A 15,974-nucleotide genomic window follows, 5' to 3' on the forward strand; every position below is an offset into this window, starting at 1 on the left:
TCTGCGGGTTGTGTGATCGGCGCTCGCTTTGTCTTCATTTCCCTCTCTCCTAATTCTCGTCTCGTTTCCCAGGTACGAGCTGAGGATTCGATATTTGCCCAAAGGGTTCGTGTCTCAGTTCACCGAGGACAAGCCGACGCTGAACTTCTTCTATCAGCAGGTAAGCGGCCGGTCCGTGCGTCACCGTAAGGTCCCCAACCACTCCGACAACCGTTATTAGTGCTGCCATAATGGCTGTCACCCAGCTTTCCCAACGTCCTGTGGGACAGGGGCACAGGCGAGGATGCCACTATGTTCACGTGTCGTGTGTCAGTTTCTGTGGTATCGTTAGTTGCTGATCGTTGGGGTCCAACCACTGGTGTGTGCTGTACTGGCGGCACAATGCGATCCGCTGCGCCATGCAGATATGTGCGGCCGCTACTTATTGGGCTTGTGTACTTAATGAAAGCTTTGTGCTCTGCCGTGTCTGTGCCTGGCCTGGTGGTATAGTGCGCTCTGCCGTGTCTGTACCTGGCCTGGTGGTATAGTGCGCTCTGCCGTGTCTGTGCCTGGCCTGGTGGTATAGTGCGCTCTGCCGTGTCTGTGCCTGGCCTGGTGGTATAGTGCGCTCTGCCGTGTCTGTGCCTGGCCTGGTGGTATAGTGCGCTCTGCCGTGTCTGTACCTGGCCTAGTGGTATAGTGCGCTCTGCCGTGTCTGTACCTGGCCTGGTGGTATAGTGTGCTCTGCCGTGTCTGTACCTGGCCTGGTGGTATAGTGCGCTCTGCCGTGTCTGTACCTGGCCTGGTGGTATAGTGTGCTGTGCCGTGTCTGTACCTGGCCTGGTGGTATAGTGTGCTCTGCTGTGTCTGTACCTGGCCTGGTGGTATAGTGTGCTCTGCCGTGTCTGTACCTGGCCTGGTGGTATAGTGCGCTCTGCCGTGTCTGTACCTGGCCTGGTGGTATAGTGCGCTCTGCCGTGTCTGTACCTGGCCTGGTGGTATAGTGCGCTCTGCCGTGTCTGTGCCTGGCCTGGTGGTATAGTGCGCTCTGCCGTGTCTGTGCCTGGCCTGGTGGTATAGTGCGCTCTGCCGTGTCTGTACCTGGCCTGGTGGTATAGTGCGCTCTGCCGTGTCTGTGCCTGGCCTGGTGGTATAGTGTGCTCTGCCGTGTCTGTGCCTGGCCTGGTGGTATAGTGTGCTCTGCCGTGTCTGTGCCTGGTCTGGCGGTATAGTGCGCTCTGCCGTGTCTGTACCTGGCCTGGTGGTATAGTGCGCTCTGCCGTGTCTGTGCCTGACGTGGCGGTATAGTGCCCTCTGCCGTGTGTGTGCCTGGCGTGGCAGTATAGTGTGCTCCACCATGTCTGTGCCTGGTGTGGCGGTATAGTGCCCTCTGCCGTGTCTGTACCTGGCGTGGCGGTATAGTGCCCTCTGCCGTGTCTGTGCCTGGTGTGGCGGTATAGTGCCCTCTGCCGTGTCTGTACCTGGCGTGGCGGTATAGTGCCCTCTGCCGTGTCTGTACCTGGCGTGGCGGTATAGTGCCCTCTGCCGTGTCTGTGCCTGGTGTGGCGGTATAGTGCCCTCTGCCGTGTCTGTGCCTGGTGTGGCGGTATAGTGCCCTCTGCCGTGTGTGTGCCTGGCGTGGCAGTATAGTGTGCTCCACCATGTCTGTGCCTGGTGTGGTGGTATAGTGTGCTCTGCCTTGTTCCATGTTGTCCGCACTTTTCAGGTGGGATTCTCCGCTCCCTCATTAAAATCACATGTATGCTCCTAAAAGAAGATCATGCAGGTGTGTGGGAGGGGTCTGGAGAAAAGCGGCCCGCCGCACGAGCAGTAAAGATGTCTGTGTTGTCTGAGCCATACAAGCTATTGTTCCCTGTTATCAGCTTTATCAGGCTCCCCTGAAAGTGACTGTAGTGTTGGTTAGAAGACCCCGGTAATCTGTCTCCTGGGCCCATTATTTGGTTGGTATAAGACTCTGGTTGGGGTAGAGGGTGTGATCAGCGCCGCCCCCCTCTGCCGCTTATCTCCCCCCTGACCCTGTACATCACACACACCCTGCTGGTGTTCAGGACAAAGCCGCTCTGTGTCCGCACCGACACCGCCGCAGCCAGGAGAGACCTTGTGCCGCTGAAACACTGCGCCATTGTCTGCCGTCGCTGCTTGTCCGGGCGTCTCCTCGCCGACTGCCTGTATTATGCTTTCAGTTCTATCTGATTCCAGGAAAGCTGGGTGGCCGGCAGTGTATCTGATTCCGGGAAAGCTGGGTGGCCGGCAGTGTATCTGATTCCGGGAAAGCTGGGTGGCCGGCAGTGTATCTGATTCCGGGAAAGCTGGGTGGCCGGCAGTGTATCTGATTCCAGGAAAGCTGGGTGGCCGGCAGTGTATCTGATTCCGGGAAAGCTGGGTGGCCGGCAATGTATCTGATTCCGGGAAAGCTGGGTGGCTGGCAGTGTATCTGATTCCGGGAAAGCTGGGTGGCCGGCAGTGTATCTGATTCCGGGAAAGCTGGGTGGCCGCTGGTGTATCTGATTCCGGGAAAGCTGGGTGGCCGGCAGTGTATCTGATTCCGGGAAAGCTGGGTGGCCGGCAGTGTATCTGACTCCGGGAAAGCTGGGTGGCCGCTGGTGTATCTGATTCCGGGAAAGTTGGGTGATGACCACTACGTCCAGCAAGGTAAGCCACCCAGCTTTCCGTGACCCTGAAAATGGAGTGGGCACTACTAGAGGGGGCGAGGGGACCAACCAAGAATGGAGGGAGTCAGATACACTGCCGCCCAGCTTTCCCGGAATCAATCTGACTCCCTCCATTCTTGGTTGGTCCCCTCGCCCCCTCTAGTAGTGCCCACTCCATTTTCAGGGTCACGGAAAGCTGGGTGGCTTATCTTGCTGGACGTAGTGGTCATCACCCAACTTTCCTGGATTAAGGGGTATTCGCTTTTCAGACATATGCCATAAATGACTGATGGGGGGCCCCCTATCCTCCGTCTTATAACCGGTGAGAGATTAGTCAGTGCCCCATTGTGGTCCCCGAGGGGCGTCCTGCACCCCAAACATTTATGGCATGGTTAGTTTGGCAGGGCCCTTTAAGAAACCGTAAAATGCGATGGTCAGCCTTATATTTCTGGGGTCTTTAGACCCTCGCACCCTGCCGGACCCTATTCAGTGCTTTCCATCGCGCCCCTCCAGTGTTACTCCTGGAAATCGGTTGTTTTCCCTGTGACTCGTGGGAACCAAGGACGAGCTGATAACTGAGCACGAACTGTGTCACCCGGAGCCGCCCCCTGTCTCGGGGAGGACTGGCAGCGTACAGCTTTCTAGGGCTCCTGAATGTCAGATCCGTCCAGTCTCGCCCCGGTCCGGGCTGTGATGGCTTCTGCAATGGTTGTCCCCGGCACAATAGACGAGTGCCCGGACCCCTGTAATTACCAGGCGGACGGGCGCTGCTCCACTAAATACATTGTCTGCTTCAAAGTGGCAGAGCCCTGTACTTACCAGGCGGGAGGGGGGCAGGCGGCTAAAAATGGGTCACGGCAAAGACCCAACTACAAGGTGCAGCCGCCTGTGACCTCGTGTGCGGAGGGAGGGGGGCGGCAGATGGCAGCCGACCCCCTGTCCTGCAGCTGTCAGTCCTGCCCACAGCTGGCACGGGTCAGGCGGCTGTGTGATGCCCCCGCGCCTGGATTTATCACCTGCAGCGACTTCTCCTGTTTTTGGTCAGGGGACCCCCATCATCGTCCCGATCGTCTCACCTTCTGCATTGGTTTTGTAGGTTAGCTTGTGATTCCAGCTTGTTCGGTGTCCCTTCCCCTTTAAGAGACTGCAGCAGCAGTGGGGGTCTTTGGCACTACGTGACCTGCTGTAGCTGGCGCTGCCATTCATGTCTGTGCGTCCTGCAGCCGGTGGCACGCTGCACTGCCGGCGGGCAGACAGTGACGGTCACGCTCTGCTGCGTCCTCACAGGCAGAACCGCGGAGCCGGGAGCATCGTCCGCCCAATTATCGCCACCTCTTAGTGGGTCACCGGGCACAGTCCTGCCGCCGCTGCCTGGATGCAGAACCCCTCTTATTTGACAGGATGACTAACGAATCTGTGCCCCCACGGATCATTACTGGGGGCTCGTTTTTGGGGGGGGGGGTTGCATTTGGGTGAATGACTAAAAAAATAAAAATAAATAAATCCCCAGGTCCGCGCTGTTTGTGCAGCAGATGCTGTAACGCTGCTGCGGGTTGAGCTTTCACGCTGAGCTTTCCTTAGCGCGGAGATTTGTTACTGCCCCCTCCTCACTTGTGTTTTCGGATTTTTGTGAATTCGGCGACCCCTCCATCCTCTGTGCGTCCTGGCTTCTGTTCCCCGTGGTCTTTCTTCCCCGGTGCTCCCTCCACCATACTGCGGGGAGGAGATGAGACGGCATATGGCTGCGCAGGCCGGCAGCTGGGACGCTAAAGTTTGGGGTCAAGACTCGATCTGCCCTGCCCCCGCTCTTTCCCACAGCCCCGCAATACCACAACAGATGCAGGTGCCCCGTCTGTGGGGGGGAGGTGGGAGCTGTGACCCTGAACTATAAAACATCCCAAATTGATGTGAATAAGAGATTTAAAATTTTGGATAAAATATTCAATATTTGGGGGGAAAAAAACCCAAAATCTCTCCAGTCAGAAGAAAAGCTATAAAGAGGTGGAATGTCAGATATATGGTGAAATGTGACACGGAAAAATCCGATCTGGTGCCACACGGGGGGGGGGGGGGGGGGGGGCGATGCTGGCACGCTGCATAAATAGTGCACAGATTTGCAGTAGTATCCAGAGCACTAGATGGCGGTGGCTTTTTCTGGCTTTATGTAAAAGGGTAGCCCTCCTTCTTTTGAATTTTCGCCTCTACACCCATTCCTTCTACATTTAGGAAGCTCAGTGATTAGATACGTGGGAGCTTAGAGGGGCATTCCCATCGACGTAAAGAATATTGTTGACTAATAATACTCCGTTTCCTGATGTTCTCCAGGACTTGAATATCATCATCAGTCCTCAGGAAATGTCAATAATACTAAATTAGTGCGGGTGCAACTCCAAGCACGTCTACTGATCAGCTGATTGAAGGGATTGCAGCCAAGCTGAAATGCAACAGCGCCATACACTGTGTAGTGGCCATGAGTGGTACTGCAAGCGCTTCCTGATTTAAAGGGAAGAGTCTTGCTGCTCGCTAGAGGTCTGTGACCCCTGTGAGGCTGCAATGGAGTTTGAGACATGCTGGAAGTTGTAGTTTTGTAGTTTTCCCATCCCCCGCATGTGTTTAAGCCTCATGCCTCTTCTCTTCTAAATCTTGTCCCCTCCTTCTTGCAGGTGAAAAATGACTACATGTCGGAGATGGCAGACCAAGTGGACCAAGAAATTGCCTTGAAGCTCGGCTGTCTTGAGATCCGGTAATATCCTGAATATACTATTACATATACGCCGGCGCGCTCTGTGACCGGCGAGAAGAATCGCTGGTATTTACTGGAATAATGATATTTCCTCCATTGTGTGTGTGAGGGGGGTGCGGGGTCCTTACACCCTCCCTGCACCCCGGGAACTTTATTATTCTGATGAGGGAATTTTTTCGATAATACAGACGTCACTGCGGCCTCATAATCTGAATGCTATGGACTATCTCAGTGCAACGCTCCTCGAGGGAAAAAGCAGCAAATCTGCCCTTGTAATTGGTATTAATTGACTGTTCTTCAGGCGTAAAAAATTATACAGGAATTCAGCCCAGAATGGCAGCATATCCATGAACGATAAATGTGACATATATCTGCTGTTCTGCTACGTCGTGTCTTATTCTCCAGTCACAACCGGAGCTGCCGGATTAGTTTTACTAGTTGTTACTTGAAATCAGATGATAGAGCTATTAAAGTTAGTTTGGATATTACCAGACAGTGTGTAGGTAATAGGTAATGTAATACTGCCACCTTTGTACAAGAATATAACTACTATAATACTGCTCCTATATACAAGAATATAACTACTATAATACTGCTCCCTATGTACAAGAATATAACTACTATAATACTGCCCCTATGTACAAGAATATAACTACTATAATACTGCCCTCTATGTACAAGAATATAACTACTATAACAATGCCCCTATGTACAAGAATATAACTACTATAATACTGCTCCTATATACAAGAATATAATTACTATAATCCTGCCCCCTTTGTACAAGAATATAACTACTATAATACTGCCCCTATGTACAAGAATATAACTACTATAATACTGCCCCCTATGTACAAGAATATAACTACTATAATACTGCCCCTATGTACAAGAATATAACTACTATAATACTGCCCCTATATACAAGAATATAACTACTATAATACTGCCCCCTATATACAAGAATATAACTACTATAATACTGCCAACTATGTACAAGAATATAACTACTATAATACTGCTCCTATGTACAAGAATATAACTACTATAATACTGCCCCCTATGTACAAGAATATAACTACTATAATACTGCTCCTATGTACAAGAATATAACTACTATAATACTGCCCCTATGTACAAGAATATAACTACTATAATTCTGCTCCTATGTACAAGAATATAACTACTATAATACTGCCCCTATGTACAAGAATATAACTACTATAATACTACCCCTATGTGCAAGAATATAACTACTATAATACTGCCCCTATGTACAAGAATATAACTACTATAATTCTGCTCCTATGTACAAGAATATAACTACTATAATTCTGCTCCTATGTACAAGAATATAACTACTATAATACTGCCCCTATGTACAAGAATATAACTACTATAATACTGCTCCTATATACAAGAATATAACTACTATAATACTGCCCCTATGTACAAGAATATGACTACTATAATACTGCCCCTATGTACAAGAATATAACTGCTATAATACTGCTCCTATGTACAAGAATATAACTGCTATAATACTGCCCCTATGTACAAGAATATAACTGCTATAATACTGTCCCTATGTACAAGAATATAACTGCTATAATACTGTCCCTATGTACAAGAATATAACTACTATAATACTGCCCCTATGTACAAGAATATAACTACTATAATACTGCCCCTATGTACAAGAATATGACTACTATAATACTGCCCCCCTCTGTACAAGAATATGACTACTATAATACTGCCCCCCTATGTACAAGAATATAACTACTATAATACTGCCAACCTATGTACAAGAATATAACTACTATAATACTGCCCCCTATGTACAAGAATGTAACTACTATAATACTGCCCCTATGTACAAGAATATAACTACTATTATACTGCCCCTATGTACAAGAATATAACTACTATAATACTGCCCCCTATGTACAAGAATATAACTACTATAATACTGCCCCTATGTACAAGAATATAATTACTATTATACTGCCCCCTATGTACAAGAATAGAACTACTATAATACTGCCCCCTATATACAAGAATATAACTACTATAATACTGCCCCCTATGTACAAGAATATAACTACTATAATATTGCCCTCTATGTACAAGAATATAACTACTATAATACTGCCCCTATGTACAAGAATATAACTGCTATAATATTGCCCTCTATGTACAAGAATATAACTACTATAATACTGCCCCTATATACAAGAATAGAACTACTATAATACTGCCCCCTATGTACAAGAATATAACGACTATAATATTGCCCCCTATGTACAAGAATATAACTACTATAATATTGCCCTCTATGTACAAGAATATAACTACTATAATACTGCCCCCTATGTACAAGAATATAACTGCTATATTGCCCTCTATGTACAAGAATATAACTACTATAATACTGCCCCCTATATACAAGAATAGAACTACTATAATACTGCCCCTATGTACAAGAATATAACTACTATAATACTGCCCCCTATGTACAAGAATATAACTACTATAATACTGCCCCTATGTACAAGAATATAACTACTATTATACTGCCCCTATGTACAAGAATATAACTACTATAATACTGCCCCCTATGTACAAGAACATAACTACTATAATACTGCCCCTATGTACAAGAATATAACTACTATTATACTGCCCCCTATGTACAAGAATATAACTACTATAATACTGCCCCCTATGTACAAGAATATAACTACTATAATATTGCCCTCTATGTACAAGAATATAACTACTATAATACTGCCCCTATGTACAAGAATATAACTGCTATAATATTGCCCTCTATGTACAAGAATATAACTACTATAATACTGCCCCCTATGTACAAGAATATAACTACTATAATACTGCCCCCTATGTACAAGAATATAACTACTATAATACTGCCCCCTATGTACAAGAATATAACTACTATAATATTGCCCTCTATGTACAAGAATATAACTACTATAATACTGCCCCTATGTACAAGAATATAACTGCTATAATATTGCCCCCTATGTACAAGAATATAACTGCTATAATATTGCCCTCTATGTACAAGAATATAACTACTATAATACTGCCCCCTATGTACAAGAATATAACTACTATAATACTGCCCCCTATGTACAAGAATATAACTGCTATAATATTGCCCTCTATGTACAAGAATATAACTACTATAATACTGCCCCCTATGTACAAGAATATAACTACTATAATACTGCCCCCTATGTACAAGAATATAACTACTATAATATTGCCCCCTATGTACAAGAATATAACTACTATAATACTGCCCCCTATGTACAAGAATATAACTACTATAATACTGCCCCCTATGTACAAGAATGTAACTGCTATAATATTGCCCTCTATGTACAAGAATATAACTACTATAATACTGCCCCCTATATACAAGAATAGAACTACTATAATACTGCCCCTATGTACAAGAATATAACTACTATAATACTGCCCCCTATGTACAAGAATGTAACTGCTATAATATTGCCCTCTATGTACAAGAATATAACTACTATAATACTGCCCCCTATATACAAGAATAGAACTACTATAATACTGTCCCTATGTACAAGAATATAACTACTATAATACTGCCCCCTATGTACAAGAATATAACTACTATAATACTGCCCCCTATGTACAAGAATATAACTGCTATAATATTGCCCTCTATGTACAAGAATATAACTACTATAATACTGCCCCCTATATACAAGAATAGAACTACTATAATACTGCCCCTATGTACAAGAATATAACTACTATAATACTGCCCCCTATGTACAAGAATGTAACTACTATAATACTGCCCCCTATATACAAGAATAGAACTACTATAATACTGCCCCCTATGTACAAGAATATAACTACTATAATACTGCCCCCTATATACAAGAATGTAACTACTATAATACTGCCCCCTATGTACAAGAATGTAACTACTATAATACTACCCCCTATATACAAGAATAGAACTACTATAATACTGCCCCCTATGTACAAGAATGTAACTACTATAATACTGCCCCCTATATACAAGAATAGAACTACTATAATACTGCCCCCTATGTACAAGAATGTAACTACTATAATACTGCCCCCTATATACAAGAATATAACTACTATAATACTGCCCCCTATGTACAAGAATGTAACTACTATAATACTGCACCTTATGTACAAGAATATAACTGCTATAATACTGCCCCCTATGTACAAGAATATAACTACTATAATACTGCCCCCTATATACAAGAATAGAACTACTATAATACTGCCCCTATGTACAAGAATATAACTACTATAATACTGCCCCCTATATACAAGAATAGAACTACTATAATACTGCCCCCTATGTACAAGAATATAACTACTATAATACTGCCCCCTATGTACAAGAATGTAACTGCTATAATATTGCCCTCTATGTACAAGAATATAACTACTATAATACTGCCCCCTATATACAAGAATAGAACTACTATAATACTGCCCCTATGTACAAGAATATAACTACTATAATACTGCCCCCTATGTACAAGAATGTAACTGCTATAATATTGCCCTCTATGTACAAGAATATAACTACTATAATACTGCCCCTATGTACAAGAATATAATTACTATTATACTGCCCCCTATGTACAAGAATATAACTACTATAATACTGCCCCCTATGTACAAGAATATAACTACTATAATATTTTTTCCTATGATGAAGAATGATATATTTGGATTTTTCATTATCTTGTGATTCTATTCTAAATTGTGTTTTGGTTTTTTTTCTTCTTCCTTCTAGGCGATCGTACGGTGAGATGAGAGGTAACGCCCTAGAGAAGAAGTCAAACTACGAAGTTTTAGAGTAAGTGTTGGCTGATACAGTATATTTATATATATATATATATATATATATATATATATATATATATATATATATATATATATATATATATATATATATATATATATATATATATATATATATATATATATATATATATAATAGTTCTGGACGGGGCAAATCTCTCATTATTGGGCGTGGCTGACACTATTAGCGCTGATTGGACTTTTTTGTGGAATTAGAGGGGCCGTACAGTGCGGTGTTGAGAGATGACTCCTCAGAACGGTCATTTCACAGGTAATAAAGTATTCTCCAAGATAAACATGGCAGAAATACCAGGTTCCTGGAACTTCGTCTAATTTTCCAACCAATTTAGCCACAAGGAGGCGCTCTACCTTTTAAATTTTATGTTTTTTTTCTAGCAAGTTGATTATCATCTTATATTTGGTTTTGACTTTTCGAGACGGCGATCCATTACCATGATGTGTAGAGGCTTGGTCACCATCCTTCTTGATCTCCAGTCTTCGGTACTTGGATTTTGATTGATTTCGGTGGTTGTTTTCCGCATCGGCTCGTCCGCTCTGACCGCACATCTTAATAACCTTTCACTGACGTTTACTAATAGCAGATCTGATGGCAGGACAACCGGATAAATCAGTGTATGTCACAGTGTGTGAGGGAACGTCCGTCTCTAAATCTGCAGCGCTCAACTAGTGACCGCCGAGGCAAGGAAATGCTGGGGCTTTATGGCAGCAACTGGAATTAATGGTGTAATAGCTCTTCCTGTGTACCTCCTGTCTCCCGGAGGATGATGGCCGTCCCAAACATTGCATTACTGATCCTGTATTATACTCCAGAGCTGCACTCACTATTCTCCTGGTGCAGTCACTGTGTACATACATTACATTTCTGATCCTGAGTTACCTCCTGTATTATACTCCAGAGCTGCACTCACTATTCTGCTGGTGCAGTCACTGTGTACATACATTACATTACTGATCCTGAGTTACCTCCTGTATTATACTCCAGAGCTGCACTCACTATTCTGCTGGTGCAGTCACTGTGTACATACATTACATTACTGATCCTGAGTTACCTCCTGTATTATACTCCAGAGCTGCACTCACTATTCTGCTGGTGCAGTCACTGTGTACAAACATTACATTACTGATCCTGAGTTACCTCCTGTATTATTCTCCAGAGCTGCACTCATTAGTCCACTCATGGTGTCACTGTGTAGTGAGTGCAGCCTGGAGTTTAATACATTACTGATCCTGAGTTAGATTTTGTAATGTACAGTACAGACCAAAAGTTTGGACACACTTTCTCATTGAAAGAGTTTTCTTTATTTTCATGACTCTGAAAATTGTAGATTCACATTGAAGGCATCAAAACTATGAATAACACATGTGGAATGAAATACTTAACAAAAAAGTGTGAAACAACTGAACATATGTCTTATATTCTAGGTTCTTCACAGTAGCCGCCTTTTCCTTTGATTACTGCTTTGCACACTCTTGGCATTCTCTTGATGAGCTTCAAGAGGTAGTCACCGGAAATGGTTTTCCATCAGTCTTGAAGGAGTTCCCAGAGATGCTTAGCACTTGTTGGCCCTTTTGCCTTCACTCTGCGGTCCAGCTCACCCCAAACCATCTCGATTGGGTTCAGTTCTGGTGACTGTGGAGGCCAGGTCATGTGGCGTAGCACCCCATCACTCTCCTTCTTACTCACATAGCCCTTACACAGCTTGGAGGGGTGTTTGGGGTCATTGTCCTGTTGAAAAATAAATGATGGTCCAACTAAACGCAAACCGGATGGAATAGCACGCCGCTGCAAGATGCTGTGGTAGCCATGCTGGTTCTGTATGCCTTCAATTTTGAATAAATCCCCAACAGTGTCACCAGCAAAGCCCCCCCCACACCATCACACCTCCTCCACCATGCTTCACGGTGGGAACCAGCCATGTAGAGTCCATCCGTTCACCTTTTCTACAAAGACACGGTGGTTGGATACAAAGATCTCAAATTTGGATTCATCAGACTAAAGCACAGATTTCCACTGGTCTAATGTCCATTCCTTCTGTTTTTTAGCCCAAACAAGTCTCTTCTGCTTGTTGTCTGTCCTTAGCAGTGGTTTCCTAGCAGCTATTTTACCATGAAGGCCTGCTGCACAAAGCCTCCTCTTAACACTTTTTCTAGAGATGTGTCTGCTGCTAGAACTCTGTGTGGCATTGACCTGGTCTCTAATCTGAGCTGCTGTTACCCTGCGATTTCTGAGGCTAGTGACTTGGATAAACTTATCCTCCGCAGCAGAGGTGACTCTTGGTCTTCCTTTCCTGGGGCGGTCCTCATGTGAGCCAGTTTCTTTGTAGCATTTAATGGTTTTTGCCACTGCACTTGGGGACACTTTTAAAGTTTTCCCAATTTTTCGGACTGACTGACCTTCACTTCTTAAAAATAATGATGGCCACTCGTTTATCTTTACTTAGCTGCTTTTTTCTTGCCATAATACAAATTCTAACAGTCTATTCAGTAGGACTATCAGCTGTGTATCCACCAGACTTCTGCACAACACAACTGATGGTCCCAACCCCAATTATAAGGCAAGAAATCCCACTTATTAAACCTGACCGGGCGCACCTGTGAAGTGAAGACCATTTCCGGTGACTACCTCCAGAAGCTCATCAAGAGAATGCCAAGAGTGTGCAAAGCAGTAATCAAAGCAAGAGAAGAACCTAGAATATAAGACATATTTTCAGTTGTTTTACACATTTTTAAGTATTTCATTCCACATGTGGTAATTCATAGCTTTGATGCCTTCAATGTGAATCTACAATTTTCAGAGTCATGAAAATAAAAAAAACACTTTTGAATGAGGTGTGTCCAAACTTTTGGTCTGCACTGTATATTAGTGCAGTTGTGTTTCCTTCCTCCATGTGACCCTTTCGGTGAGCGCTTCGCTCCCGTCATCCCCGCGTCATGGTAACCCGATTTGGCTATCTAGAAGTCATTGTCTTTTTACAATAATTGCCTAATGTTCGCCCGTCCCCCGACCCCGCTCTGCCGTGACATTTACATCACCCTAATTGGCCATTATTCTCGTCGGCCATGTCTGTTCCACCTCGGTGGCAGCGTCGGCCCCTAACACAGGGACCAAGAAATGTTGGGTAATTCGGAATGTCGCTCGGATCCACAGACGGATCTTGTGTTCCGGAATATTAACTCTCGATCTGCCGGATGAGCATTTGCAGCAAGGTTTCCATCCAGTCTGTGAGTTCTGCAGATTGCAATCCATAGTGATGCAATTTGTGGTTTGTTTTTTTCTTCGCTGACACATTGTAACAAGGTTTCAGCACACACAGTATTTGTTTTGCAAAATATAGGCCCCCTTCTCTGAGCTGAATTTCTAATCAGCACTCCTATCTCCACGTATGATGGTTTGCTACAATGTATCAGTGAAGAGTTGATGATTCTCTGGACTTCTGTAACAAACCCTCAGTCGGGGAAAGTTTTCGCTGAGTTTGGTTTTCAGGTGCGTAATGTAAACGTTCACTGACAGCAAGCAGAATACATACTGCAGCCCCCGCACGATGGATGGGTGTAGAGAGGACACGAAATTCTTAACCGGTGACAGGCGGCGTCAGGAGGATTGTGCTCCGCTCCTCGCCGGGGGGATGTGACACCGGCCGTTCATCACACAGATAATGGCATTTATCCCACCTCAATTCTGCCCCGGCTTCAGTCCTGTCCCGTGTAATACGATGGAACATTCTTATTTTCTTTCAGGAAAGATGTCGGTCTGAAAAGGTTCTTCCCAAAAAGTTTGCTGGATTCTGTTAAGGTAAATACAACGCAACTTTATCATCACTTCTGTCCTTATTCTTCACTGGAGCAAATACTGATCTCAGATGTCCATTCCCGGATTATTGGTGTGAGCTCTGATTTCTCTCCTGATTATTGGTGTGAGCTCTGATTTCTCTCCTGATTATTGGTGTGAGCTCTGATTTCTGTCCTGATTATTGGTGTGAGCTCTGATTTCGGTCCTGATTATTGGTGTGAGCTCTGATTTTGGTCCTGATTATTGGTGTGAGCTCTGATTTCGGTCCTGATTATTGGTGTGAGCTCTGATTTCTCTCCTGATTATTGGTGTGAGCTCTGATTTCTCTCCTGATTATTGGTGTGAGCTCTGATTTCGGTCCTGATTATTGGTGTGAGCTCTGATTTCGGTCCTGATTATTGGTGTGAGCTCTGATTTCTGTCCTGATTATTGCTGTGAGCTCTGATTTCTGTCCTGATTATTGGTGCGAGCTCTGATTTCTACCCTGAATATTGGTGTGAGCTCTGATTTCTCTCCTGATTATTGGTGTGAGCTCTGATTTCGGTCCTGATTATTGGTGCGAGCTCTGATTTCGGTCCTGATTATTGGTGCGAGCTCTGATTTCTCTCCTGCTTATTGGTGTGAGCTCTGATTTCTCTCCTGATTATTGGTGTGAGCTCTGATTTCTCTCCTGATTATTGGTGTGAGCTCTGATATCGGTCCTGATTATTGGTGCGAGCTCTGATTTTGGTCCTGATTATTGGTGTGAGCTCTGATTTCTGTCCTGATTATTGGTGCGAGCTCTGATTTCTGTCCTGATTATTGGTGCGAGCTCTGATTTCTGTCCTGATTATTGCTGTGAGCTCTGATTTCGGTCCTGATTATTGGTGCGAGCTCTGATTTCTCTCCTGATTATTCGTGAGCTCTGATTTCTGTCCTGATTATTGGCGCGAGCTCTGATTTCTGTCCTGATTATTGGCGCGAGCTCTGATTTCTGTCCTGATTATTGGCGCGAGCTCTGATTTCTCTCCTGATTATTGGTGTGAGCTCTGATTTCGGTCCTGATTATTGCTGCGAGCTCTGATTTCGGTCCTGATTATTGATGTGAGCTCTGATTTCTCTCCTGATTATTGGTGTGAGCTCTGATTTCTGTCCTGATTATTGGTGTGAGCTCTGATTTCTCTCCTGATTATTGGTGTGAGCTCTGATTTCTGTCCTGATTATTGGCGCGAGCTCTGATTTCTCTCCTGATTATTGGTGCAAGCTCTGATTTCGGTCCCGTTCCTGATTTCTTCTCCATTTTTGTTTCTTACAGGCTAAGTCCCTCCGGAAGTTGATCCAGCAGACGTTTCGCCAATTTGCCAACCTCAACCGAGAAGAAAGTATTTTAAAATTCTTTGAAATCCTTTCTCCGGTGTATCGATATGACAAGGAATGCTTTAAGTGCGCCCTCGGAGTAAGTACGGTAGGACATTACTAATCTCTGCCTTTAGTGGGGGACCCTGCAATATTGAGGGGTCTGTAATATATCACTACTCTGCTGTTATCCCCCATGCTTTACACTGCGGTAGGGGAGCGCTTTTTATATGGGGGTACGGGAGGAGGCTCTTTTTGTCCTTATTGTGCATATAAATGGTTAACGCTGGATTTCTTGTGTGTTTTATGCTTTTCCCATTGATCACATAAACCATTAAAGTCCAGTTGGGTTATATCTGTGGAGCTGGCGATCGGCCCCGAGGAGGGGATCAGTTACCTTACAGATAAAGGATCTAATGTAAGTAATCACATTTATACCATTCTAGATTCCTATTTTCCGGATTATTTTGAATAAATCATATCCTTAAACCTTATATATTCCTTTGTG

General features: G+C 44.4%; 1 protein-coding gene across 10 annotated transcripts in view; it reads left to right on the top strand.

Moving 5' to 3' along the window:
- The window catches only part of PTK2 (protein tyrosine kinase 2), a 184,458-nt gene that overhangs the window by 98,326 nt on the left and 70,158 nt on the right, over positions 1 to 15,974 (top strand). For 6 of the 10 annotated variants that reach the window (XM_075352830.1, XM_075352832.1, XM_075352825.1 and 3 more), the window contains 6 exons: positions 73 to 160; positions 5,315 to 5,394; positions 10,253 to 10,315; positions 14,080 to 14,134; positions 15,426 to 15,575; positions 15,807 to 15,884. In XM_075352830.1, coding sequence (XP_075208945.1) covers positions 73 to 160; positions 5,315 to 5,394; positions 10,253 to 10,315; positions 14,080 to 14,134; positions 15,426 to 15,575; positions 15,807 to 15,884 — 514 coding nt within the window. The remainder of the gene's footprint in view (positions 1 to 72; positions 161 to 5,314; positions 5,395 to 10,252; positions 10,316 to 14,079; positions 14,135 to 15,425; positions 15,576 to 15,806; positions 15,885 to 15,974) is intronic. The other 4 variants (XM_075352826.1, XM_075352834.1, XM_075352836.1 and 1 more) reach the window with 1 other exon arrangement.

This window comes from Anomaloglossus baeobatrachus, chromosome 6 (genome assembly GCF_048569485.1).
Source record: "Anomaloglossus baeobatrachus isolate aAnoBae1 chromosome 6, aAnoBae1.hap1, whole genome shotgun sequence".
In the NCBI taxonomy this organism is placed as follows: domain Eukaryota; kingdom Metazoa; phylum Chordata; class Amphibia; order Anura; family Aromobatidae; genus Anomaloglossus; species Anomaloglossus baeobatrachus.